General features: G+C 38.9%; 2 protein-coding genes across 5 annotated transcripts; both read right to left on the reverse strand.

The window, feature by feature from the left end:
- Window positions 1-756: 756 nt before the first annotated feature.
- Window positions 757-5,736, reverse strand: LOC111338825 (uncharacterized). 3 transcript variants are annotated; one of them, XM_088732629.1, is made up of 3 exons: window positions 5,603-5,706; window positions 5,012-5,157; window positions 757-4,032 (listed from the first exon to the last, which is right to left on the reverse strand). In XM_088732629.1, the coding sequence occupies exon 3, from the start codon at window positions 4,018-4,020 to the stop codon at window positions 1,015-1,017; it is 3,006 nt and encodes a 1,001-aa protein (XP_088588755.1). In that variant the 5' UTR covers window positions 4,021-4,032; window positions 5,012-5,157; window positions 5,603-5,706; the 3' UTR covers window positions 757-1,014. The 3 variants fall into 3 exon arrangements, with proteins under 3 accessions (XP_088588755.1, XP_088588754.1, XP_088588756.1); XM_088732628.1 differs by lacking the exon at window positions 5,012-5,157 and having other exon boundaries at window positions 5,603-5,736; XM_088732630.1 differs by lacking the exon at window positions 5,012-5,157 and having other exon boundaries at window positions 5,612-5,711.
- Window positions 5,737-7,774: 2,038 nt separating this feature from the next.
- On the reverse strand, window positions 7,775-25,525 carry LOC111338812 (sushi, von Willebrand factor type A, EGF and pentraxin domain-containing protein 1). 2 transcript variants are annotated; one of them, XM_088733670.1, is made up of 12 exons: window positions 25,206-25,525; window positions 15,400-15,594; window positions 14,829-15,029; window positions 14,086-14,283; window positions 13,256-13,507; window positions 12,437-12,682; window positions 11,718-11,966; window positions 10,482-10,785; window positions 9,933-10,114; window positions 9,262-9,423; window positions 8,390-8,569; window positions 7,775-7,960 (listed from the first exon to the last, which is right to left on the reverse strand). In XM_088733670.1, exons 1-11 carry the CDS (start codon window positions 25,477-25,479, stop codon window positions 8,397-8,399), a joined length of 2,436 nt encoding a protein of 811 aa, XP_088589796.1. In that variant the 5' UTR covers window positions 25,480-25,525; the 3' UTR covers window positions 7,775-7,960; window positions 8,390-8,396. The 2 variants fall into 2 exon arrangements, with proteins under 2 accessions (XP_088589796.1, XP_022801076.2); XM_022945341.2 differs by lacking the exon at window positions 25,206-25,525 and adding an exon at window positions 19,528-19,848.
- Window positions 25,526-25,857: the final 332 nt, after the last annotated feature.

Consider the following 25,857-nt stretch of genomic DNA (forward strand, 5'->3'; position numbering starts at 1 on the left):
GCTTTGGGCATAAAACCGTAAATTCTCAAGCATATCGAGAGGTGTTCAGACCAATCGCACACGAGGGAAGATATCTGGCGGAATATAAGAATTAAGAATATTTTCTATATCAGTTGAGAAAAATAAAAAAATCACTACAGTTTTCAAATGGGTGTCGCAAGGGAGCCGGGTTTGATTGATTTTTCCATGCTGCGCTACATCATTTGTCTGTAAGACGCGCGCAACCCCTTCCAACCAATCAGATGCAAAACTTGAAATACTCAATACTGAGTGATCCATGTTTTCAAGCTCCTCAGGCAGGTGACTTATTTTCGCTTTGAATCCTTTTTGTCCCCGCTTAATATTTGAGTTCGTTTCTTATTCCATCTTAATGATTGTGCGATAGAAATTGTTCGGTACAACCTTCAGGAAGAGCTATTCGCAACGCAATATAAAATGTATATTTGTTTTGCTCAAAGTGTTGGCTTTTTACGGTAGCTTCTGTAGAAATACCTAAGGGGTTACTGTGAGACATTCGCACGAGTCGTTTGATTATCTTAGTAGATTATCCGAGCGACTCCAGCTGAAATGATTTTAGAAAAACATTGTAAGGAGTTACTTAAGATGTACACCTTGATACCCGTTGGTGCAATATTTAGTCGAGGAAATATTTTATTTTATACGAGGGAGAGTGGGGCGGGGCGAACTATTTCGACAATTTATAACCAACTTAGAAGTGGCCTTCTTTGCTGATGGCACAAGCTAACAAATGCGGTCTAATACGTTACCATTTATTATTTATTGATAACACGAATTTACCCGTTTGCCCTTTGTGGATTACATGGGTTGCTCGCATGAAGTACTCCCAAAACCTTAAAAATATATCTTTTGTTAATTTGGCCTCACTTTTGTGAATGAGCTAACGAAGTTCAAACTAGTAAAGTACTGATGTGGTCCAACAGATCTTCGTGGTGGCTATCAGACAAGTCATTCTCAGGATGATTATAGTGTGTTCTGATATTTTCAGACAGATCCTCATAGTCGTTCGTTCTCAGGATAATCATGGAGGGTTCTAACGTTTTCGGAAAGATCCTTTGGAGCACTGTCAGAAAGTTGGTTCTCAGGGTAATCACGAAGTGATGCAATTGTTTGGGAGAAATCCTCACGGGCGTTGCTATAAATTTTGTTCTCAGGATATTTACGGAGTGATCCAATGTTTTCGGACAGATCTGCCTTGGCGTTATCGAAGAACTCTTTCTCAGGGTAATCACTTAGAAACTCGATGTTTTCGGTCAGATCTTCATGGGCGCTATTGGAGAGCTCTTTGTCAGGGTAATCCCTCAGGGATTCGATGTTCTTGGTCAGATCTTCATAGGCGCTATCGGAGAGCTCTTTGTCAGGGTAATCACTCAGAGACTTGACGTTTTCGGACAGATCTTCGTTGTCGCTATCGGAGAGCTCTTTCGAAGGGTAATCATTCAGAGATCCGATGTTTTCGGACAGATCTTCGTTGTCGCTATCGGAGAGCTCTTTGTCAGGATAATCACTCAGAGGTCTGATGTTTTCGGACAGATCTTCGTTGTCGCTATCGGAGAGCTCTTTCTCAGGGTAATCACTCAGAGATTCGATGTTTTCGGACAGATCTTCGTTGTCGCTATCGGAGAGCTCTTTCTCAGGGTAATCACTCAGAGATTCGATGTTTTCGGACAGATCTTCGTTGTCGCTATCGGAGAGCTCTTTCTCCGGGTAATCACTCAGAGATCCGATGTTTTCGGACAGATCTTCGTTGTCGCTATCGGAGAGCTCTTTCTCGGGGTAATCACTCAGAGATCCAATGTTTTCGGACAGATCTTCGTTGTCGCTATCGGAGAGCTCTTTCTCAGGGTAATCACTCAGAGGTCCGATGTTCTCGGACAGATCTTCGTTGTCGCTATCGGAGAGCTCTTTCTCCGGGTAATCACTCAGAGGTCCGATGTTTTCGTGCAGATCTTCGATGTCGCTATCGGAGAGCTCTTTCTCAGGGTAATCACTCAGAGGTCCGATGTTTTCGTGCAGATCTTCGATGTCGCTATCGGAGAGCTCTTTCTTAGGGTAATCACTCAGAAGTCCGATGTTTTCGGGCAGATCTTCGTTGTCGCTATCGGAGAGCTCTTTCTCAGGGTAATCACTCAGAGGTCCGATGTTTTCGTGCAGATCTTCGTTGTCGCTATCGGAGAGCTCTTTCTTAGGGTAATCACTCAGAGGTCCGATGTTTTCGGACAGATCTTCGTTGTCGCTATCGGAGAGCTCTTTCTCAGGGTAATCACTCAGAGGTCCGATGTTTTCGTGCAGATCTTCGTTGTCGCTATCGGAGAGCTCTTTCTCAGGATAATCACTCAGAGGTCCGATGTTTTCGTGCAGATCTTCGTTGTCGCTATCGGAGAGCTCTTTCTTAGGGTAATCACTCAGAGGTCCGATGTTTTCGGACAGATCTTCGTTGTCGCTATCGGAGAGCTCTTTCTTAGGGTAATCACTCAGAGGTCCGATGTTTTCGGACAGATCTTCGTTGTCGCTATCGGAGAGCTCTTTCTTGGGGTAATCACTCAGAGGTCCGATGTTTTCGGATAGATTTTCCATGGCGCTATCGGAGAGCTCTTTCTCGGGGTAATCACTCAGAGGTCCGATGTTTTCGTGCAGATCTTCGTTGTCGCTATCGGAGAGCTCTTTCTCAGGATAATCACTCAGAGGTCCGATGTTTTCGGACAGATCTTCGTTGTCGCTATCGGAGAGCTCTTTCTCAGGGTAATCACTCAGAGATTCGATGTTTTCGGACAGATCTTCGTTGTCGCTATCGGAGAGCTCTTTCTTAGGGTAATCACTCAGAGATCCGATGTTTTCGGACAAATCTTCGATGTCGCTATCGGAGAGCTCTTTCTTAGGGTAATCACTCAGAGGTCCGATGTTTTCGTGCAGATCTTCGTTGTCGCTATCGGAGAGCTCTTTCTCAGGGTAATCACTCAGAGGTCCGATGTTTTCGGACAGATCTTCGTTGTCGTTATCGGAGAGCTCTTTCTCAGGGTAATCACTCAGAGGTCCGATGTTTTCGGACAGATCTTCGTTGTCGTTATCGGAGAGCTCTTTCTCAGGGTAATCACTCAGAGGTCCGAAGCTTTCAGGCAGATCTTCGTTGTCGCTATCGGAGAGCTCTTTCTTAGGGTAATCACTCAGAGGTCCGATGTTTTCGGACAGATCTTCGATGTCGCTATCGAAGAGCTCTTTCTCAGGGTAATCACTCAGAGGTCCGATGTTTTCGTGCAGATCTACGTTGTCGCTATCGGAGAGCTCTTTCGAAGGGTAATCACTCAGAGATTGGATGTTTTCGGAGAGATCCAGATGGGCGCCTTTGGAGAGCTCTTTCTCAAAAAAATTACTGAGAGATTCAATGTTTTCGGACAGATCCAGATGGGCGATTTCTTTTGGCAGAAATTGCGCAATGTCATTCTCTGCGTTATCACGAAGGTTTCCTACGTTTTTGGATGGATCTTCATTGACGCTGTTGGGGTAATCATGGAGGGATCCGATTTTTTCGGCCAGTTCCTTAGGTGCATTATTGGAGAGTGCTCTCTTAGGGTAATCGCTCAGAGATCCAATGTTTTCGAGCAGATATTCATTGTCGCTATTGGAGAGCTCTTTCTCAGGGTAATCGCTGATGGATTCGATGTTTTCGGACAGGTCTTCATTGTCGCTATTTGAGAGCTTTTTCTCAGGGTAATCACTTGGAGATCTGATGTTTCCGGACAAATCCTCATGAGCGCTATCAGAGAGTTGTTTTTCATGGAGATCACGAAGGGAACCGATGTTTACCAAACGATCCTCATGGGCGTCATCGGAAATGGCGTTCTCTTGATAATCTCGGAGAGAACCGAGTTTCTCGGACAGAATATTGCCACGGTCGTTTGTTATCCAGTTTGTAATATCTCGATCCTTGATTGGTCCAGATATGGTACGTAAAGGAACATGCAGCACAAGGACCAAAACGAACAAATAGTGGACGCAACCCATGAGAACCAGTTTCTGCCGTAAAGAAAAAAATAGGGACCTTAAGCAACCATGACGGCGACGGCAACGAGGACGTGGAAAAACAAGAGATCTAATTGGCAGAAAAATAGCTCATCACGTGCGTTTTGAAACTCTGTACATTTCTTAGCCGTCCTATACAAAACAACAACGTGAAATCGCCAAAATTTACGTCGTCTGCGAACCGAAACCGCGACGGCAAATTATTTTAGGTTTCATTTGGAACTCAACGCTACTTTTATACGTCATGCTGAAGTTGAGCTGTGGCGCCATGTGAGACAGTGAGCTCCTGCAGCCATTTTTGAAATTCTAACTAAGAGCAGAAATTCATTTTTTAATTGGAGTCTTCCTTGGCGTTGCCGTCCTGACTGCTTAAGGTCTCTAATAGGGACCTTAAGCAACCACGACGGCGACGGCAACGAGGACGTGGAAAAACGAGAGATCTAATTGGCAGAACAATAGCTCAGCACGTGCGTTTTAAAACTCTGTACATTTCTTAGCCGTCCTATACAAAACAAAAACGTGAAATCGCCAAAATTTACGTCGTCTGCGAACCGAAACCGCGATGGCAAATTATTTTAATATTCATTTGGAACGCAACGCTACTTTTATACGTCATGCTGAAGTTGAGCTGTGGCGCCATATGGGACAGTGAGCTCCTGCAGGCATGTTTGAAATTCTTATTAAGAGTAGAAATTCATTTTTTAATCGGAGTCTTCCTTGGCGTTGCCGTCCTGACTGCTTAAGGTCCCTAATAGGGACCTTAAGCAATCACGATGGCGACGGCAACGAGGATGTGGAAAAACGAGAGATCTAATTGGCAGAACAATAGCTCAGCACGTGCGTTTTGAAACTCTGTACATTTCTTAGCCGTCCTATACAAAACAACAACATGAAATCGCCAAAATTTGCGTCGTCTGCGAACCGAAACCGCGACGGCAAATTATTTTAGGTTTCATTTGGAACTCAACGCTACTTTTATACGTCACTGCTGAAGTTTAGCTGTGTCACCATATGAGACAGTGAGCTCCTGCAGCCATGTTTGAAATTCTAACTAAGAGTAGAAATTCATTTTTTAATCGGAGTCTTCCTTGGCGTTGCCGTCCTGACTGCTTAAGGTCCCTAATGAACGAATAGTACGGAGTGTTACAACTGCAGAAAAATCCATTGTTTTTTTCAGCGGATGATCCACGAAGGATGATTTGATTTCATCAACCAACGCAACAGAAACGCAAAAATGTTCTTTCAGAAGACATCATAAGACTATTTGTATGAGTACCATTTCCAACTTTTCCTACTTAGGATTAATTCTTCTGTTTCTTCCTCCATCAAAACTAAAGATTTTTTTTAGTCCTGAATCTTAAATGAGCGAGACTCTTTAAAATTAAGAGGCTGCCTAAAAGAAGTTGCCTTCTGTTAAAAAAGCTATCTGGTTATAGCATGAACAACGAAGTAAATAAAAGAGAATATGCATATTGAAGCAAATGAATAAAATGGATAACCGAACAATTGAGAATTAGTATAGGATTTCCCCCAATACGTTAAATGTTAAAGAAACCTTACTAACAATATCTACCCAAAGTCGAACGGTGGATATCCTTTAGAGCTGTTACGTTGTAGTTAGCTTGCAATCACGAAGCCACTCGTTGATTTCTGCTGATCACTTGGCATTGCAACATTTTATTCATGTGAAGCTTTTTAAAAAATATGCTGAATTTCACAAAAATCAGATAAGATCGAGGAGTTAAGAGAAATTTAAACTTTTATTTACTTAGGGGGCTACTTAACGCGGGATATCTTGATTATGATCATGTCTCTTTAAAAGCACTTAAAAAAAAGTGTAGCACTGCGTTGGCTGATGGGTAAATTACCATGCTGTTCATGAGCGATAGATCGAGGGCCGCGCCATGATGTGTCGGCTTCCGAGAGAGCTGAGAATAATCGAAAAAATCACCTTGAAGAAATTTTCTAGAACGATCAATTTTCCGCTAAAGTTTAGAAACCTTTCTTTCACTACATACTTACATAGAGTTTCCTAATAATTTTAAAAAGCTGTAATATATAATTAGCCAAAGTATTTGCAGCTGTCATCATTATTTTTCTAGAGCTATCGGTAAGATCGCCACCACACAACCCACAGCCTATTTTGAGTAGCCTTACTTCCTATGGACGAAGAGGAGATTTAATTAATATACGTTTGTATCAAACTGATGTTTTTAATCTCTCCCGTGGGAAAACCAGATGGTATACAACGAGTAGAAATGAGATTGTTAAAATCTGCCTCCGCGTAGTGATGAGATTTTGTAGTTATGAATAAATGAATGAAAAGGAAGTGATTTATAGATTTAAAACTGGATGTTGGATTTTCACATTTGAATTATCAGACAGGGTCTAAGAATTTAGAGAAAAAATACCGTGGTTGACCGTGTAACGTTTTACCCCTGATGCTTTTATTAAGAATAAAACTAACATCATAAGTGAAGGAAGTAACTTGTTTCGCAAGAGAAGACGCAGCAGTACCACTTAGGCAAGCAGGTGAAACACATGTTGATTACTCTTAAAAAGCTTGCGTCCCATAGGCAATCTATCGTTTTCCCCATTTTTCCTTTATCCTAAAACTGTATGCATAATTAAATATGGGATTATACAGAAATCTTGCCTAATTTTCTTTCAAGACACCTTTTTTGCAGCGAAGTCCTGTTGGCCTCTAACTTGAATGCGGCAAACACGGAACCGGCCAAGGTCATTCTCAAAAAAGGATTTTTTAAAATGCGTAATGATACTCACATGGAGGCGGCAGTACAATCTCTGAGTAAAAAGTTGAGTTATCATCAACTGGAAAGATCACGTTGAATCAGAAGTATCTTTTTCTTTTCTAAGGTTTGTTTTGCTCTAAAAAAAACTTCAGAAGGATTAACACTTGTATGACTTATTTGAATGAAAACAACCAGTTGTTAAAGCAATATATCTATTCTAGTAATCATTTCGGGATTTCCTTGAAAGCGTTACTTCATGTTACTCAAGTTAGATTCTACAATCATTTTAATAATCTTTAAGGAACATGTATGGAATCCATATCAGTACTCTTTGGTGAATGCCTTGGTTGTACTTTTATGCAGTTCTCTTGGGGAGAACAATTGTATTGTCACAGGTTTGATGCGGGTAGAGTGCGATAAAGCGGAACAACAGCACAAAAAATAACTTGCGAGGCCTTTGTCTCCTAACTCCGCTCGACAAATTAATGAGCTACAGCAGTATTCGCTGTAGAAGAAAGTGCTCAAGATCTCGTAGCTAATATTACAGATCTATAGTTTTTTCGATACTGCAAGTAAATGTTACGAGAACAATAGGCATTCTGCCCAATGTGTACTGCACAAATCAGTGAGAGAACTGCTTTATTCTTTCTTTTGGAGATGACATTTCTTCACCGAGTAACGCAGTTACAAATTTGGGGAAAAATAATCTGATGGACACAAAAGGAAAGATTTCCGCACAACACCATACTTTTCTAAAACAAAGCCTTGTTCTCAGAGGTATTATTTAGTCTTCACTATGGTTTTTTCCCCCAAGAACTGTATGCATAGTATGGGTTTATACCAAAAGAATATAAACTCAATTTATATTCTTTCGATTTACACGGAAATCTCACCAACTTAAAAATCATCTATGAAAAAAACGCACTGCTTCGGTTCGAAATTTCACGTAGTTTTTTGAACACAAAGAATGTAAATATACACTGTGCTATTTGGGCTTTAGTTTTTATTTATTTTCAAGGCAAATTGGAACCGTTTGCCTGTCATTCCATTTACAGCTATTTTCTACTTCTACAGTATTGAATAATTTCTCTTGGTCTAAACATAGAAAATCATTTTCTTCACTTGTATGCTTAACTTTTATCCACTTGGGACTGGGAGAGCCCAAGATCCTGAAAAGAAAAGAACAATTTCGTATCAGTGGTTTGTAACTGACTCACTGCTCCTCTTAAAGGCATTTTAAGAACGCTTACGCCTTCCACATTATCATATTTTTTTGGATTGATTTCCTCTGGATCTTTCAGGAAGTTCGCTGATGAGTAAAAATGTGCAATATTTGTAACCATGTAAAGGTCATATTATTCTGGAAGAAAGATCTGACGACCTTTGTTTTTCCTTTCTCGATTCGCATTTAGCAATGGTGTTTTTACTTAATAAAAATGGGGTTGACAGATCTGTCCCGAACACAAATATAGAATTAAATTTCTAGTAAGGTATATTGGTAATAATAATTATAATAATACCGAAGACGAAAACGATGACGATGATGATGACCTTGATGATAATGGTGGTAGTATCAAATAATGACAACGAATAGTTACCAGTGGGTTAATGACAATCTTTAATGGAAGTAGAAGCTTTCTGTGTAGTTGTTTTTCCATCTGGGCAGGGCTCGCATTTAGTGGCGCGGAATTTTGGTTGGTATGTTCCAATTGGGCACATCAGGCAGTTGATAACTCCAGATTTTTCTTGCTTTGTATACTCTCCTGGCTCACAGATTTCTACATGCACAAATGACGACATGTTAATTCAAAATAAAAAAGTATAGGCTCGCTTGGCCAACATGGTCTGGTTATGATAACGCTACTCTTTGATTCTCGTTTTTGAATTTATTCAAGGCATTGCAAAAGATATAAACTTATAATCTCTTGGGTATTGCTTTTCCCCAAGGCTAAGAAGTCTAGTAGTACAGCAAGTTTAGACCCTGAAAATCCGCAATTCTTGTTTTCATCCCTGGTATTTGGAGACTAAATTGCCTTGTCCATCAAAGTATAGTCTTTTCTTCAAATGGTTTGGAAATCATTGCTTAGCGTTTGTTCATAGCAAAGGCACTGTTCATCCAGAGAAGATTTGTTTCCCTTAACTTTAGTTACTCTGGTAATATTTCAGTCTTAAGAAACTGCGCAAAGTTCAAATGAATACGAGAAGCTACCCTTTCCAGACCTTTTGCTTCTGGCTAAAGGCATCGGAAAACTACAGCCTCAAGAAATTACTCATCTTCATGACACAGTTTGGTGTGTAGATTTACTTGTCATCATTCAAAGAGTGCGAGGTTTTCCTTTCTTCGTAGACACACCTTACATAAAACTGTCCCCTCTTACTATCCAAAGAGGACAAAATAATAATATAAACTAACTGAGTAGTTTGTAATACCTAAAGTAGACCTGATCTGATTAAGAAACCATTCACCTACCAAAACACTCCATTAAATTTTTAGAATGGCCTCCCATGCTCCACGTTCCCGCTGGGCACGGCTCGCACGAAAATTGTCCGGTACGATTTTGAAATGATCCCTCAGCACAGTTCTGGCAAGTTTTAGTATCCTTGTTATAGAATGTACCTGCGTTGCACTCGACTGAGAGTGGAAAACACCCAATGTCACTGATTAAGATCTCTAAAATTACAAGATGCTTCGAGTTTATGCTGTATTTATAAATTATCAATTAATAAATCCATCTGAATCTGATTGTGCGACTAATTGTTTGCCATTATGTAAGAACATTAATGACAGAGTTAGTGTGACTGCAAAGGGTGGAAAGAAAGGCAAGGTACCCAGCCAACTTCATTTGAGGCTTATTCATTCCTTCCAATGGCTTAGAATATAAAGGTCTGCTGAACTTTGGATTAGCGCCAGACAAATTTTCTGGACGCTTATTTTTGTCAGTGGAAGAAATCTTATTAGGCTTTAATTGAGTCTAAGGTTTCATGAATCTCTAGCCTTGCCCACTGAAAATGAAATACTTTTACAGTTATCTGAAAGCTCTCACATAGCTGCTCATGGTGCTAAAAGAAGGAAATTTTGAAAACTTCCCACGTAGTTTACAGCACAAGTAGTTACGTTGATGCTTTTTGGTTTTTTCTTACCGCAGACAGTCCTCTCCAATTCTGAGCTATCACCAGGTACGACCTGAACCATTTTACCGGCTGGACAAGCAGCTGAACTGGCAGCTGCTGATATTTGCATTCCAGGCATCTGTGCATCGTTTGCAAAACTTTTTGTCACATACGATTCCAAAATGTCCAGATCTTTCATTATCTTTGCGATTCTAGGAAGAGGTAAAAGGTGAATTAAATAGATAGATAATCAAATACAAACAAATAGAAGTAAGTTATGAAGGATTAGAAAAGAGGAGAAGATGAATTTTTCCTGTAATTCATTTCATTCAAAATGATAATAAAGAGAAGGAGCTAATGAGTAAATACTTGAATAAAACAAAAAATTTAAAATTGCTCGACAGAAACGCTAGCACACTGAAAGATTTTATCAATTCATTGAGACTGACCCTCACACGTGCCTTGGATAGGATGAAGGATAAATGTGCAACACAAAGTCGTGGCATTTCATGTTCAGGAAGCAAAATTGATAGAAAAAGTCAATTGATATAAGCTACCAGAGTGGGTATTCCTACGTACCTAATTGCTTCTTCCTTTGGATCTGACGAGGCTTTCATGTCCTTGATTACAAAATCAAATGTGATAACGCGTTCTCCACCTACGCTTCTCTTTCTGGAGTTCTGTCCACAGTACACCTTCACGTTTTCGACCACACAGTCCCGCCCTTGACTGACGTCACACAGAGCGAAGTTAGCTAGGGGGCTGTTTTGCACAGCGTGCAAGAAGTTCAGTCGGATTTGCGCCAATGCCTCCTGCTCGTTATCTGCGCAAGAACCAGTGTAGAATGTGAAGTTCTTCTGGGCACCGGCTACACTTTCTTGGGCTGTTCATAAATCGTTTCAATGAAAGGTGAAAGACATTAGATATAGTATGTGTTTATCTGTCGTAATGGCCCGTCTCTCTCAACTGAAGCCTTTTAGAGTCCTTAGCGCACGACTTGAAACCCATATGTCGCAATGAAGGAAATCTGACCAAAACCAAACCGACGAGGCCATTGACTAACTAACTTTACAGTATAAGAACTTCTTATAAGCTGAGAAGTAAATAGCGAATGTTTTTCAAGCAATGCCACAATCCAAAGTAATCTTTTGAAAATTCCAGGTTCGGCTTTTGCTGCGCACTGTTGTGAATTATGTAAGTATACATTCATTTTATCCTCTGTTCATGCAAGCAGTGATTGAGAGAGAAAGGCGTATTGTTATTATAGCCCGTGTGGTCTAGCAGGGAAAAATGAGCGAACAGAGAGTGATAGAGAGCCAGCAGGAAAATGCCAAAGTCATCCCTAAAGTAAATTCAATCGAGTTATAGGCGAAGGAAAACTTCGTATTTCTAAATAGAATAAGATATGCGGTAAGTTCTAATTTCGGTAAAGAAATAGATAGGGATATTTTTCGTCTTATCACGAGCGTGGGACAAAGAAAAAGTTGTAAGGCACGGTGAGGGATCGGATTCTGCGTTCCGATGCACTACCAGTGAGCCACGGAGACTCTAGTGAGCAAAGCCCATTACGAAGTTCATGTTATTCAGTTCTACTTCAAGTACTACCCAGAGCCCTAAAGGCCTCAAATGCCAAGGTAAATTGATCGACACAATAATTTAAGCGCACAATCACGACATGGTAGCTGACCATTAAGGTCTGTACCATCAGCCGGCCTTCCTTTCTGGTTCCTCAAATTATTTTATTTCCATGTCCTCTTTTTAGTCCTTTTTTAAGACATTAAGCGCCAAGGTAGATTAACCAACACAATAACTTACGCGAGCAATCAGGCCACGGTCGTTGACCATCGGGGACTGGAATATGTGCTATTCCGTTGAAGAGCTTCGTCCACACTCCATCAGATCGACACCAATAGGTATTTGGTGTCGTTGGATCTGAAAATCCGTATCCCTGTTTACACTGAATCACGCAAATCATTTCGTATCTCACACCGTTGGAATCCGATGTATTCTTATTGCAGGCTCGTATTCCATACGCCGGAGCATCGTAATACCTGCATGGTACCGCTAATGGGAGGGAAATAAAAGTAGGCAGATGAGAAAGTGCACATAGGGCATATCTAGAGAAAAGTTACGAATGAAGCGAATAATTAAGAAACAAATGAATAATTGGATGATTTCATGAAAATAAAAGAAAAGGAACAGTCATGGCTGGAAAAGATCTTGAACTCATCTTTAATCAGCTTTTCTTGGCAACCCTGAATTTTGTAACCAAATTGTTTTAACTCTTATCAGAATCATCTTTCTAAAGCTGGGACTAATTAATTTATATTCAATTAGATACATTTCATTAATAAAATCATAGTTTATGTCTAATTGGCGACGACTTATCAAACATACTAATGTTTTATTCGTCTATATATATGGAAAGTATTGACTCAGCTATCACTCCTTGCTTCTCAAAACTCTCTTATGTCCCATTGACTATCGTAAACATCGTCTACATTTCCAGCGTACTTTTTCATATTGTCACTTACGCCCAACTTCCACGGTAAATTCACATTTAGCCTTATTTCCTGCCCTGTCGGAGGCCTCGTAAATCACTGGGTATATACCCCACGGGAACTCAACTCCCGGATTTCTATTGCTCGAGATTAGAAGCTGAACTGGGGGCTTGTCAAGGTTATCTTCGAATCTTGGATACTCCCACGTGACCCGCACTGCATTTGCGCTTTCCCTTTTAATGTCGCTTGGACAAAATGCAACACCAGGCCGCTCAGTATCTGAAAGCGAAGAAAAACAAAAAGCAGGCCTTCAGAAACGCATATCAGAACCTCTTTAGCTTTCTGAGTCAACGATGTCTAATTTGAAAGCCAAATTCTTTTCCTTTCCTTTTAGGAAAAAACAATTAGTTGATAAAAAAGCTAAACTTTTTGACACAAAATCAATAACGTTTCGGCAAGACTGCGAAAAGCTAAACAACGAGAACGAATCATTGTCTATTGATGGTGATCAAATTATCCTACTTTCTACATTAAGTTTCTACAGAACTAATAAAAACTTTATGAATGATGGCTGTAATGCCATTGTTAATTCTTAAGTTGTATTCGAAAAATGATTCTTTTAATTAGTCAATGTACATGTATCAAAACATTTCATCTAAAATTCTGTTAAAATCACTTGTTTTCCTTTGACTCAATTTCTTTCATTTTCCTCCTCGATCAGCTCAGTAAAACTGGTTAGGTGTCCCAAACTATACAAATCCAGCCTTTTCTTTTCCTCCCTTCAAGTTAGAATTTTGCAAGCGGTAAGCTCAGTATACTGCATGTTCAACTAATCCCAAGAAAATAACTGACCTGACACTGTTATTTGAAGTGTGCATCTTGATTCCAAACCTGCTGCATCTCTTGCAGTATACACCACTTCGTGTGGTGCTGATTGGGCTATGAAATCTTTACTCCCAGCACCTACGCTTGTGGTGATCACCGGCTGCTGACCGCTGTTATCGCTGGCAGTGGCTTTGGGTATGCAAACTTTAGCAGTTGCTTTGCGAGGATCCGTGGACACGGAAATCGAATTGGGACAGATAATGGTGGGGGGTCGAACGTCTTAGAAAAGCAATTGAAAAAAAAAAACCACGAAATTCCAAGTTATCGACATTTTACTTATTTATCTAATAACTAATCTCATACGCTTCGAAACTGGAGAAGGTGTGAAGAAATATTGGAAATTATTTATCGAGTCCTGAATTAAAATTGTAAGCAATAGTAATCCTCTCTATCACAGATCATACCACCTCTTTTTCGCCATCTAAAATTATGTAATATGCTGAAATGTACATACATTTTGAGTGATTCCTACCTATGGTATATTGGAGGAAATACTCATACAATGCACAGATCACAGAAGATGTCAAAATGTGGCAAGAGCATATTCAATTGCGCCTCATGAGCCACATTTTAATTCTAAACACATTTCCACGTAATTTGGAATCTATGCTTGAACAGACTCACGGAAGCATGGAATCCATTTGTTAAATAGTAACAGAAATGAAAAAAAAAATAAAAAAATAAAAAAAAAAAACAACAACAACAACAGAAAAAACAAAAACCTGGCATTGTGATTCAGTATGTATCCCCACAGACGTCTAACCCAAATCGCTCAGCTCACTCTTATTGTACCGTACCTTTACAATATGAATTCCAGGGCGTGGACCATTGACCGTTTGCCTGACATGTGCGCTGGGACGGGCCTTCCAGCTGAAAGCCATTGACAACGTCACATCGAAGGAGACAAACTGACCTACATACTTGCGGGTTAGCTCGACAATCATCTCGGTCCCAGCTCCCGTGTGATGGATTTCCAAGGGCAGGACAAGTGACAACTAAGTAAAGGAATGGATATTGTTTTGTGGATATCTATGTTGCCTTTGTGATACAGTATCAGTAGAAAGCTATTATCTGTTATGACTGATCTAGCACGCGCTCAGGTGAAGTTTTAGGGCTGAAAATCGCGGTTTTGCCTTTAATACTGAGCCGAACAGATCTCATTATTAGAAATAGTCCTTATTGTGTGGCATACCAATCTTACGATGTGAGCCTCCAGAAGTCGGTGTTGGATCGACTAATAATCTCCTAATTGATGTATATCGTTATTCTTAATTATCAATTGTCTGCTTGATATTGTGTTTATATAGTAAAGAGAAATTCTGTCTTCGTCTCTCCTTGGACTTTTAAAAAGGTTAGAGAAACTGTGAATGATGGTAGCAAGAGAAGTCAAAGGAAATGTGTTGTACGACTGTAGTACTTGAAGGATGCCTTATTTGGCCAAGCTGTTTTTTTAGCAACAAATATTAATTTAAATTTTCCATCTCTAATCTTTAGTCCATTTATCCAAAAATGAACCACAAGGAGCTTCTAGTCCTTTTACCTTTTTCTCTGTCTTGTGATTGAGGAGATGGACATGACTGTGGTCCAATACCATTGCAGTTGTCTCGTCTTTCAGTATATCGCCAAGTGAGAGTGTAGCTCCTGGTTCGGCGCTGGGAGGCACAGTGTCCATCGACTGGAGTTGAAAGATCCACCCAATTGGTCCATCCACCGAGGGAGCAAGTCGCGTACCTACATGAACCTGGATGAAAGGACAACAAACGATTAAAATTGGCCATAGAATCCCGTCCCAGGGTCTTGTTCATGTCTTGCTAACTTTTTTTTTACATGTATTCAAGCCTGCCAAGGCCAGGCAACAAACAAATATACGTAGTGGCCATTTCTTGATATAATTCATGCAGCTTTGAAATCTTAACATCAGAAGGGCATAGCCTTCCTTACTGCGGCTAAATCTCAATTCATCACAATCAAAAGCTATCATTCAAAGAATTCATTTAAACCTTGTGGATAGCTCCTAGGTGTCACTATGTTGGGTTGTTTTTATAGAATTTACGCGAAAAGCCAAGAAACGACTGCTATATATAACTATGAACGCCGCATATTTGACTTACACCAGTTCCTATAGTTGTACTCTCGGTTTCCACAACTGCTTGCGATACCATTGCAATTGTTGTTTCTAATGTCGTATTTGGTATGTTGATTGTAGTCGCGGTAACGACTCTGACGTTGGCATGTTCCTTGGGGAACTGATCCAGACCAACCAGACCATGCGTGGAACGGACAGTAGTAAGCATTTTTACAGGAACCTGCAAAGTAAAATAGAGTGGTAAAAATCGTATATAGACCTCGATGGAGAGTTAAAGGGATACTCTACACCAAATTTTAACATTTAATTAAAATGTAAATATTTTGCCAAAACAACTACTGGAAGAAGAAAAAGTTGTCTAAAACCTTTCATTCGATTAAAATCCTGGTGCAAAAGCGCGAAATTCACTCAATTCAAAGACCGGAAGTTGAGATGGCTTCTAGTTAAACACGTGATCAATGACGTAAAAGGAGAACTGAAAAACATACGAGCTATAGTAATGGAGTCCGACTCTAGTGATTCGAGTTTTCCTTTTCGGATTCATCGTCGGTGATCGAGAGTGCAGACGCTCAAGGAACTGAACCATATATGTGTTTGAGCTTTACGACGGTGAGGCTAGTTCTGACTCCTCGAATGAATCAGATGAGGCCGATCCATTCGAGCGATTACGAAACAGACTGGTAAGGGTTTCTCTGAGTTACAATTTTCGCCTTTTGGCGAAATCTCTTCGTTTGTCACTTCACAAAGTGAAGTGATCGTTAGATTTAAGAAATGCAGCAGTGTTTGGCCTTAAAAATGTAGGACCTCAACTTGATTAGACCGGCATTTGTTTTTAACACAATAAAGCTATCCTCTCACATTCGCTGCACGTGTTATGTAAATCTTAACTTGCGTAATTCCTCATTCTTTTACTTCTTCTTCACCCTCTACCTCTTGATACGAATTTTCCTCGTCAGTCTGAACCGGGGTCGACGTAATTAACTCCTTGAGAAAAGTGCACTGTGTGCTTTTACTCTTTACTGGAACGGACGTCCAACAACCTGCCAAGTTATTTTAGCGTACGATTTGTTTACTTTCTTCGGGACGGCCAAACTACTGTCACAACAGATTTGTATTTTTATGTATTTTCAAGTGGCTAAATTTGCTTCTAGCGGTACGACTGCCCCGAAATTGCACAGAGACGTCTTTCCCTATCTTGGGGGTTTGGGTGTTGACATCTTGAGCTTGAGGTGAGAGTTCTGCCGATGCCAAACCTAATTCTTCGGTACTCTCTTTGGAACGGGAAAGCTGTTCATTTTCTGTATGTGCATCGAGGATCTGGAACACGCACCGAGTAAATGAGTTGGGTTATAAGTTTGAAAGAGCTTTTTGCTACATTTTTCATTCAATGAATACAGGTTTATATTTCTTTTACAGGAAATACACCCCCTTGCAGCTTCCCCTTTTCTGTATGCTCCGCGTATTTGTTGTCGATTTTGTTTTAATAATCCCGCCCTAGTGTCACGGACTTGTGAATATGAGGGTTTATTTTCGTCCTCGAGCCTTTGTTTCTTTTTTACATGCGGATTAATATCAAAAATTAAGGGAACAGCATTGTATTTTAGAAAGGGCTTTCATCTTTAAACCCATAGATTTCGCCAGAACCGACTGTTCCTCAAAAGAATCTACAGTGAAGTAGTGAATGTTGCACAGACGGCTGGAGTTTGTTGGGTTCTCAAAATCGGATCGCGTGTTTTTCACGGCTCTTGTCCATAACCTAACAAAATTAGGATCTTCGGGCCATTTATGAAGGCTTACTCCATCGCTATGTGTATTGGAACATCCACCGGCCACACATCGTTGCGGAATTATTTTATTTTTGGGGCGCGTTTTTTATTTTGAAGAAATCCCGGTGCTCTTGTGAAAGAAATCTCAACGGAAGTTGAATGAGTTCTCCTTTTACGTCACTTCCGTTGGGAGGCAAAGCCCTTACGCTCGAACCACGCGTTTAAAAAAGTTTCAAATTTAAACGAAAACTACAAAAGATTTCACCTTTTTTTCAAAAGATTTGTTTTATTTAAGTTGTTCTCCTTTTTTTTCCTCAAAAAGTCATCACAAGCGAGAGAGTATCCCTTTAAGTTGAGCCGAGCTCCCAAGATTACTCAGCGAAATTAGAACTTTGCAAAGAGATACGCCAACCTTGGTGAATCTTTCCTTCTTTCTTCTAAACCCAGTTGTGAAACTTATTCGCCCTTAACATTTGCTCTTTGCTTTGTCCTAAGTGCAAAATGGTCCTTCTCAGTTTACGTAATTAATTCTGCAGTAGTAAAACGCCGCACGGGCGGAACTTACATGTCATTATTATCTAACGATGTTGAAATAAACAACATGCCACTTTAGAATCGAAAATGGGAATCACCTCGTAAAATATTCCTTAACTAGCCAAATTCAACGCATATATACTGTGGTATGAATGAGGTTTCCTGCACGAACTAATTCAGTCGAAATGAGACTTTATATGAAATAAGAATGTGATGATAACAAAAATGATAAAAATAATAGTAATATCAATTATATTAATAATAATAATAATATAATAAGAATAATAAGAATAATAAGAATAAATGTTTTAATAAAAATAATAATAATATGCTAGCAACAATGGGATAACATAAGCCAAAGTCAACCAGGCTACAACTTTCATGTCTCTTTCTTGAGGCAAGAAAATTTCTTGTCCTCACTACACTACCATGATTACAAAGAATACAGCTTTTTAAAAATCCGAAATTTCGATTGCGATTTTAATGAATTCCCTATTGCAGAAAAATGAGTTAAAATTGTTATTGATACATTTTACCTCAGGATTTACGTTAATCCAAACACAGCCGTTTCTAATGAATCATTGCGGTTTGCTTCTGGTACCATTTATTATTTCAGTTTGGTCAACAGATTATCTAATTACAAAATACCAAAGATCTTAAATTAAGCTATTCCATTTTCAGGCGGAGAGAAATTAATGTTTTGGCCTGATGCAAATTTTTACGTGGATTTAGCTCAGATTTCTTAAAGAAAACGATATTTAATTTCTTTGACACAAGATATCGCGGTCGTATTTGCTTTCGCTTCACAGGTGTAAAATAAAAAAAAAATGCATCGAAACTGTACTGTATTTGAGGAAACCGTAAATGGTTGATATTATCCAAGCAGAAGATTAAAAAATCGTCGCGATTCGTTTCTTGAATTAAAGCCGCGATATTGTATTGATGTAAAAGTTCTCCGTTGCATGCCTTACTTCAATACCTTCCGATAATGTATTAAATTGCGATTTATAAACGTTGTGTAAATCAGCTTATGAATTTTTGTTTGAATTAACTCGTTTTTGTAATGATCGAATGCATTATTACCAAAACACATCACGTAGAAGTTTTACGTTTGCAATAAAGCTCTTCGAATACTGTTTTCAACAAGCTTTGGTAGCTTAGAAATTTTAAGGGATTTTTGTCACTTAAGGGTTTGCTTAAATTGCGAGGAATAAGCTTTGAAATTTAAATCTTGACTTTCCCGTGCAATTCTAATTAAGTGATCAGTAAATGAAAAAGTTTTATCCCGAGAAATAAGGGCTTCATCTACTCATTCTATAGCAAAATGCTACTAGCCTGAAATTTTCAAAAGATGAATGGTCTTTTGGTTCGTTAAACAGGCAGTATAGGAACATCTACGTGGCCTAATAACTAATTAAGTCGCTTGAATGATCGAACAAACCTACGTCTATTTTACTTATTCAACTAAAAGGTTAAGAAATTATTATATTAGCTTAGGAACTATTGGCTATTTCCTTGCGGTTTATGCAAGAACCGACGGAATACAGAAAAATACGAGATGTTTGGGAATTTTTCAGAGTTCTTAATTGTTGAGTGTGGGGATAATGTTTCTCTAGAAGGGAAGAAACTTCCCATCACAGTAAATCATGATTTTTTTCATCGGAAAAAATGATTAGGCTCGTATCAAAACGGTTCTATCCATCTTCTTCACTCAATTTTAAGGCTGTACGAGTATTTTCTTATTGAAATTGTGATCCAACTAAACCATTGCATGCAAATGTAATGCAGTTTTAGCGAGGACTGAAAGCATATCAATCTTTCATTACTCTGAAAACTCTAGAAATTTGACTTACATAATGTTCTGTGCTGCGTGCTTGGACTACAATGTGACGGAGACGGACAAGGAGACTTGCCATTATGAGTGCTAGTGATATGGTGAGCATTACGATGCTGCCTCACACAATTTCCCTGGGGTACCGAAGGTCCCCAATCGTTTCTCCATTGGTGTTGGCAGGTGGTCCACGAGCATGGGGATGGCCCTCCTCCGCCACCACAGGACAACACAAATTCTAAGGTATTGACGAGTACAAGAAGCTTCAAGGCTTGGGAAATGGCCATGCTGTCTTGCAGTGTTGAAAACTTCGCAGTGACCGAAATGTTTTGTTTCCTTACCAGCTTTTGTTTGGATTGACGGACGAATTACAGATACTCGGATTTATGAATGTACACAGCTGGTATGAGGAATGATGTCTTAATGTCAAATAACCTTGAAATTATATCTCCAGGAAGCGATTCATTGAAATATGTGTGTTACAAATTACTTAAAAGAGGCTTAGTGTGTCCCTCTTGATTAATTATAAAATGAAAATAAACTAGGAGAAAGGTTTGGGGCAGATATCAGTTCTTTTCTCACCTAAAAAAGAGCAAGCAATAACAGCTTAAGTAAGGAAAAATATTTTGCCTGCACCTGTCAAAGTATTAGAGATATTTCAGGGACGTAACGTGCGGTTTTAAAATAGAGAGATACATAATAAATATTCTTCTGCATGGTACATGAAAGGGACACGTCTATCACAGTTATGCCGTGGTATGATATCGGTAAAGTTTTCGTAATACTTGTATATATTTTAAATAGTTTGGCAAGTAACCGAAGTTTTCTTTTTATCCTGACGTCAATGTTGGGTTACTAAGGAGATTATATGATGTAACTATATATTTCGAGAAGTTAGGTGGAAACCATCGTTACGGCGCAACCCGGCAACCAATAAGAGTGCAATCATCGACGAACTAGATGATAATCTAATGATGATGATGATGATGATGATGATGATGATGATGATAATAATAATAATAATAATAATTTATTTAAAGTCGATAATGTAGGAAGTGGTTTCCTAATCTTCCGAGCAGGTGGCTCATGTTAAAAAAACACTCGACAAAAGACTGAACCCTTTGACCGAACGATCTCTCATCTTTTGACTGAGAAGAATACTCCCTCTCTGGGTGAAGAAAAGCACCGTTAATATAACTGAATAAGAGTAGTGGACATGGAAAAAAGCCTTTTTTTTTCTGAGCCAAACTCGAGTTCTCGAGAAGCGGAACAGTGGCCTTGGCTACAAGACATTACAAAGGCTAAACCATGTAACCCGTTAATCAAAATCAGCATTTTCATTTTTTTTCTAACCGTTTGCAATTGTTTGGCTCTCGTTGTGACGCACGGACTTCGCTACGCTCGGTTTTTACATCTTGACTTTGCGAGCGGCCCTCCCATTCATTCAATGACTATATATTACAGACTTTTCTGAAAGATAGTTTCGTAAAGCGTACATAGCTTACTTACACTTTGTTTTTTGCTGTGTGAAAGGAAAACATGGAATCGTTGGAGGACAATAAAAATCTCCGCGATGAGTTGTAAAGGAATAGTGTGCACTGCGTTTTTGTGTAATACACTGGCCCTGTGCTTGATGGGCTCCAGTCGTTTCTTCACTCGTATCTATTGTAGGTTGTCCAAGTACATGGTCTTTACGGCATATAAGCAATAGCAAGGTTAAGGGCAAAAGAAAGCGCGCTAAATATGTGTAAAATAGACATCGAGTCTCGAAGAGCTCTTATCACAAGGTCAAAGATGTGACCGGGACTGTAAACAATGAAATGAAACGTAAGCAAAGTCTTTAAGATAAATTGGGATGTAAAGGTAAGTCAGAGTTTTTTAGAGTTTACTCAGCTGACGCAAAATACTAAGTCCACTATTAGTATATTTACTCTTCTTAACATTTGAACTAGCGATAGAACTATTCAACTAGCGATAGAACGAGTACATGAATACGGTATGGTTAAAGAAGGTTCTTTTCCAAATAGCGACCTGGATATGCAGTAATCTTAGGTAACTAATATTGATCAGATTGTCAGATATTTGCTAATTACCTTTACGACATGAGAAAATTGGCATAATTACTGAGTAAAGAAATGAATGTAAGAGAATAAATTCATTCTTAATTGAGTATCCATTATGAATGTTTATCCTTTGTCTTCGCACTTTTTCACTTGCATGGCTGAAAGTGCTCTCGTGTCTCCTACCAAAATCTCAACAAGACAGGAGATGTGATACTCTCATTTGTCAAATTGAGCGGACTTAACGGAAGCCTATCAAAACCGGACTTACATCATGGAAAAAAAAAACTGAAATCCTAAAATTATGCGATTTTTTTACCGTAATGCTGATTTTGAAAATTATAAGAATATGATTTCTCGATGTTTCGATGTTGCTAACATTATTACTATGGTAAAAATAATGGTTTTATTGCAGGGTGAATATGAATTAGTGGAACTAGAGAAATAGGCATTTGCATGTGATCTCCCCTAAGTAGTTTCGCGCGGATAGAGACAGTTTTGTACGTTCGTAGTTCACTTGAGATCTTAAATAATTAGTATTTCGTGAATAAGAAAATCGAAATTGTAGCGGCATATTCTCAACACTGAAAAGTTGCTAATTAAAACCAGTTTCGACATCCTGTGGGTCTTCAACATATGCTTTCCAAGTGACGAATTCAGAGTACTGTGTTCGGCACTATGCTGACGTAAATGTCATTTGGTGTAACCAACATAGTCCATGTCACATAGACCACACTTAGAAAGGTAGACGATTTTGGTTTCTGTTTCAGGAAGTCTCTGATTTTTAGGCGTGTGAACACAACAGGACGCAAGCCGGTGCACGCCGGCGCATGCCAATTTAGTTGCTCAAGGACTGTAGCTGTAGCGTTGTCGATCGATTTTTAGTCTTTAAAGACGAAGGCGCGCTATAAAAGGAGCCTTAGGTCCCACTGGACCATTTGTCAATCAACCGTCTTGTGATGTAGAACTCTTAGAATCAAGTCAGCTTGAGCTACAGCTACTCCAAAGCAGTGAACAGCGGGCGTATTCCTCAAAATTATTTAATGCTTCATCACAATACAGGAATTTTTGAGACTTGTATTTCCTTTCTCCAATGGAAACTGTCTTTATTTGTGGCGGTAAATTTGAGATCGAAGTAGGTGGTTCGCACGTTACCTCATGCCACTATGCTGGTGGAAGTAAACAATAGATATCTCATTAGCTCCTTTTGTTCGTCTACCAGCATTTAAATTTGACCCGCACACGTCAACGGTGAGTGAAAAATGAGCCTAGGTCTTCCCAGGGAAGACTTCCTTATATAGCGCGCCTTCGTGTTTAAACTGGAATGATGATCATGATGAGTTAATCGATGAAGTTATGTTCAAGGATACTGGACCTGTTGCTGATGGTTCGGTTGTGCATGAATGTCCAAATCAATAAATCTATTAGCTGGGTTAGGTAAGTTACGGAGGTGTGTGAAATTATGTTCAAGAACACCGGACCTGTCGCCGGTGGTTTGGTTGGGCACGAATGCCTTAATTAATATATCAGTTAGCTTGGTTGGGTGGCGGAAGTGTGCGAAAGTGTTCTTGAGAATCTCGCACTCGTCAGTAACAGTCTTTCTAAGTTTACGACAGTCGATAGGCTCTGGATAGCATCTTTTTTAATAGGCTGGCCTTATAGTGATGGTCAACTTTACTATAACAAAAAAAACAAACGTTGATTTTTCCCTGCTAAAACCATTTTCATTTCCTATGCGTCACACATCTGGATCTAACAGCTGACTCAAGCTGATTCTTTGCCGAAGAATGCGTGCTCATGTTGCTAAGTCTTGGTTTGGAAATATTTTCGAATGATGTCGTACCACTGTACTCCAAAACAAAGCATTGTTTTTGCTATTGTTAGTATTCCTTCATCAGCAAGAAGTAGGGGATTATAGGGAAAAATCTTGCCCTAGGTTTTTCTGTCAAATAAAAAAAAGTACATATATTTCCCACTGAACGTACAAGATAATTTCGGTGACGTAGTTATTTTGTATTTCTGCAAGTCTATTTTGAACAGATAAACATTCTTAATGTGTTTTGCAGCGCATTGGGGTTTTAAACCAATTGTTAAAGTATAATTCAACCGACAGACACAATTCTTTTAAAACTATCTTACAATTACCAACTGATTCAGTTAGCAGTAAGTAACTACTTCTTCTATTGGACATCTTAAATTTCAATTATTAAGGAGCGACTCCTCAACGGTCGGTCTGTACTGACAACAATAAACAGAGCTCAAGTAGAATTAAAGAAGAACTTATCAAAACAAACAAACAAACAAACAACCAAAAAACTGAGAGTATTACCACTTCTACAGATAATCATACCACTCGAAATATTCCAGAAGCTACATTATTAGTCTAGTTCCTATCCAAAAAAAACAGAAACAAAAACAAAAAACAAAAAACAAAAAAAACATAACAAAACAAAAAGTCCACGGTAATAAATTGAACCAATCTCTTAAGTATTTGTTTCCCTATCTTCTCCAAAACAGTTTGACCTTGAGAAACGGGTTGACAAACAGATTTCACGGAAAGCTTTTGGTACTTTTGATAAAATAGAACACACAACCACTCAATCAAAACAAAGCAAGTAAAACCAAAATAAATAAATAAATAAATAAATATAATGAAACAAATGAAATTAAAAAGAAAACAACAAAAAAACCAACAGATAACATTTCTGCAAGAAAAATATTTTATCCTTGATTATTACAAGAGTTTACAATTCATGAAAACCATCGCCTCTTTTAATTTTTAACGAACTGGCACTATTCAATTGTACAGTGACCCCAGAAGTAAGTTAACGAATTAGACTTTGAAATGTCTCCTCTTTAGACTCTGATAACAAATTTTACTAACCATGCGTGCTCGCGAAAGCTCAGACATTGAAATTCATTTCACTGATACCGAACACAAATAAAAGTCTTGACTGTAAATAGAACCACCTGTTTTACATGTATGCCAAGATTGTTTCCACAAGAAGAGAAGGTGAGATGTTTTGTCCCTAAAAATAGACCTTATTATGAATTTTCGGCATTAAGGAAGATTTCCTTATTGCTAACAAAATTCTGTTGACGTTGTTCGTTATCAATTGTTTTTATTTTTCTTTCCGCCACATTTTCATCAAGTTCGTTTGTTTTCACGCGCATTGCTTTCGACGGTATTCTGTTACCTTATTTGCATAACTTGTTTTGTGTGTTCATTCGTATAAGTTCTTTAGCCTCATAAATTTTACTCATTCGGCTCTATCGTTGCTGAATCTTTGCTCTTTATCGTTTTCTATCGCCTTAAGCCAGCCAGGATCTCGTGCAACGTTTGTAAGCGTCTTTATTGTCTATTATTTTGTTTCCGAGTTTGTCAATTTCTCTACATACGTATATATACGTACGTTATTGTTTGCGATTTTATTTTAACAACCGCTTTGCTTCGAGTGTTCATTTCGTGTGTTAAAAAATGTGTTTGATTTTGGACACGTACGAGCGTTCTGGTCGTTTTAACCTTTTTGTCCATTTTTGTGAAATTGGCTTTTCACGTAAAACTGATATCTTTTGTCAATTTACAGCTGTAAAAATGGATCATTCCTAAATAAGAACGTACATACTGTAAAGTACTTACATATGCTCCTTTTCTGAGTGAGAGTTGCACACGGAATCGTGAGAGGACATACAAGATTTCCTTTCAACGTTGTGTAAGAGTGGTGTGCTTTGCGATTTTGTGTAATACACTTCCCTTGAGGAAAACTTGTTGGGCTCCAGTCGTTTTTCCATTCGTATCCTTTGCACACTTTCCAAGAACACGGTCTTCGAATTACTCGAGTTATCTTTTTAAAGAAAGCATGGGTGAGGCCGTTCCTAAGCACAAGCACGACCAACACTTTTAAGAGATCCATTGTGCTTTATTGGGAAAATCTTCTTATTTCGAGGACAAATTTTTCGTGACTAATAAACATAAACAAAGAAATCACGTGCAATTGGTGGCTGACATGAGTGACGCACGCAAGATAATCTCTCTTTACGTCACTCAGCATTTCAGAGTTTAATCAGCTGATGCGGAAGAATAATTTGATTTTCACTCTGCTGTTGTCTTTTTTTTTTCCTCGCTAAATCTCTTGCGACACTCCCAAATATCCCGCGTACACTTAAATGTTTTATCGCGTAAGGTTCTGTTGTAAGGCGAAGCACGGGGCAGCGAAGGAGTTTATCAAAATGTCGTCCTAGTGTTGATTATAGTCAGGCCGATTACTGATCCATTTTAGCTGATTTGTCAG

The sequence above is a fragment of the Stylophora pistillata genome, chromosome 9 (genome assembly GCF_964205215.1).
Source record: "Stylophora pistillata chromosome 9, jaStyPist1.2, whole genome shotgun sequence".
Lineage (NCBI taxonomy): Eukaryota > Metazoa > Cnidaria > Anthozoa > Scleractinia > Pocilloporidae > Stylophora > Stylophora pistillata.

Coding starts and splice junctions, on each gene's coding strand:
- LOC111338812 (XM_088733670.1), bottom strand. CDS start 25,479: ATGGATCTCTTAAAAGTGTTGGTCGTGCTTGTGCTTAGGAACGGCCTC. Junction 11,967..12,436: donor ATTTACCGTGGAAGTTGGGC/GTAAGTGACAAT, acceptor CCCTCCCATTAG/CGGTACCATGCAGGTATTAC. Junction 9,424..9,932: donor ATTGGAGAGGACTGTCTGCG/GTAAGAAAAAAC, acceptor TTCCACTCTCAG/TCGAGTGCAACGCAGGTACA.
- LOC111338825 (XM_088732628.1), bottom strand. CDS start 4,020: ATGGGTTGCGTCCACTATTTGTTCGTTTTGGTCCTTGTGCTGCATGTT.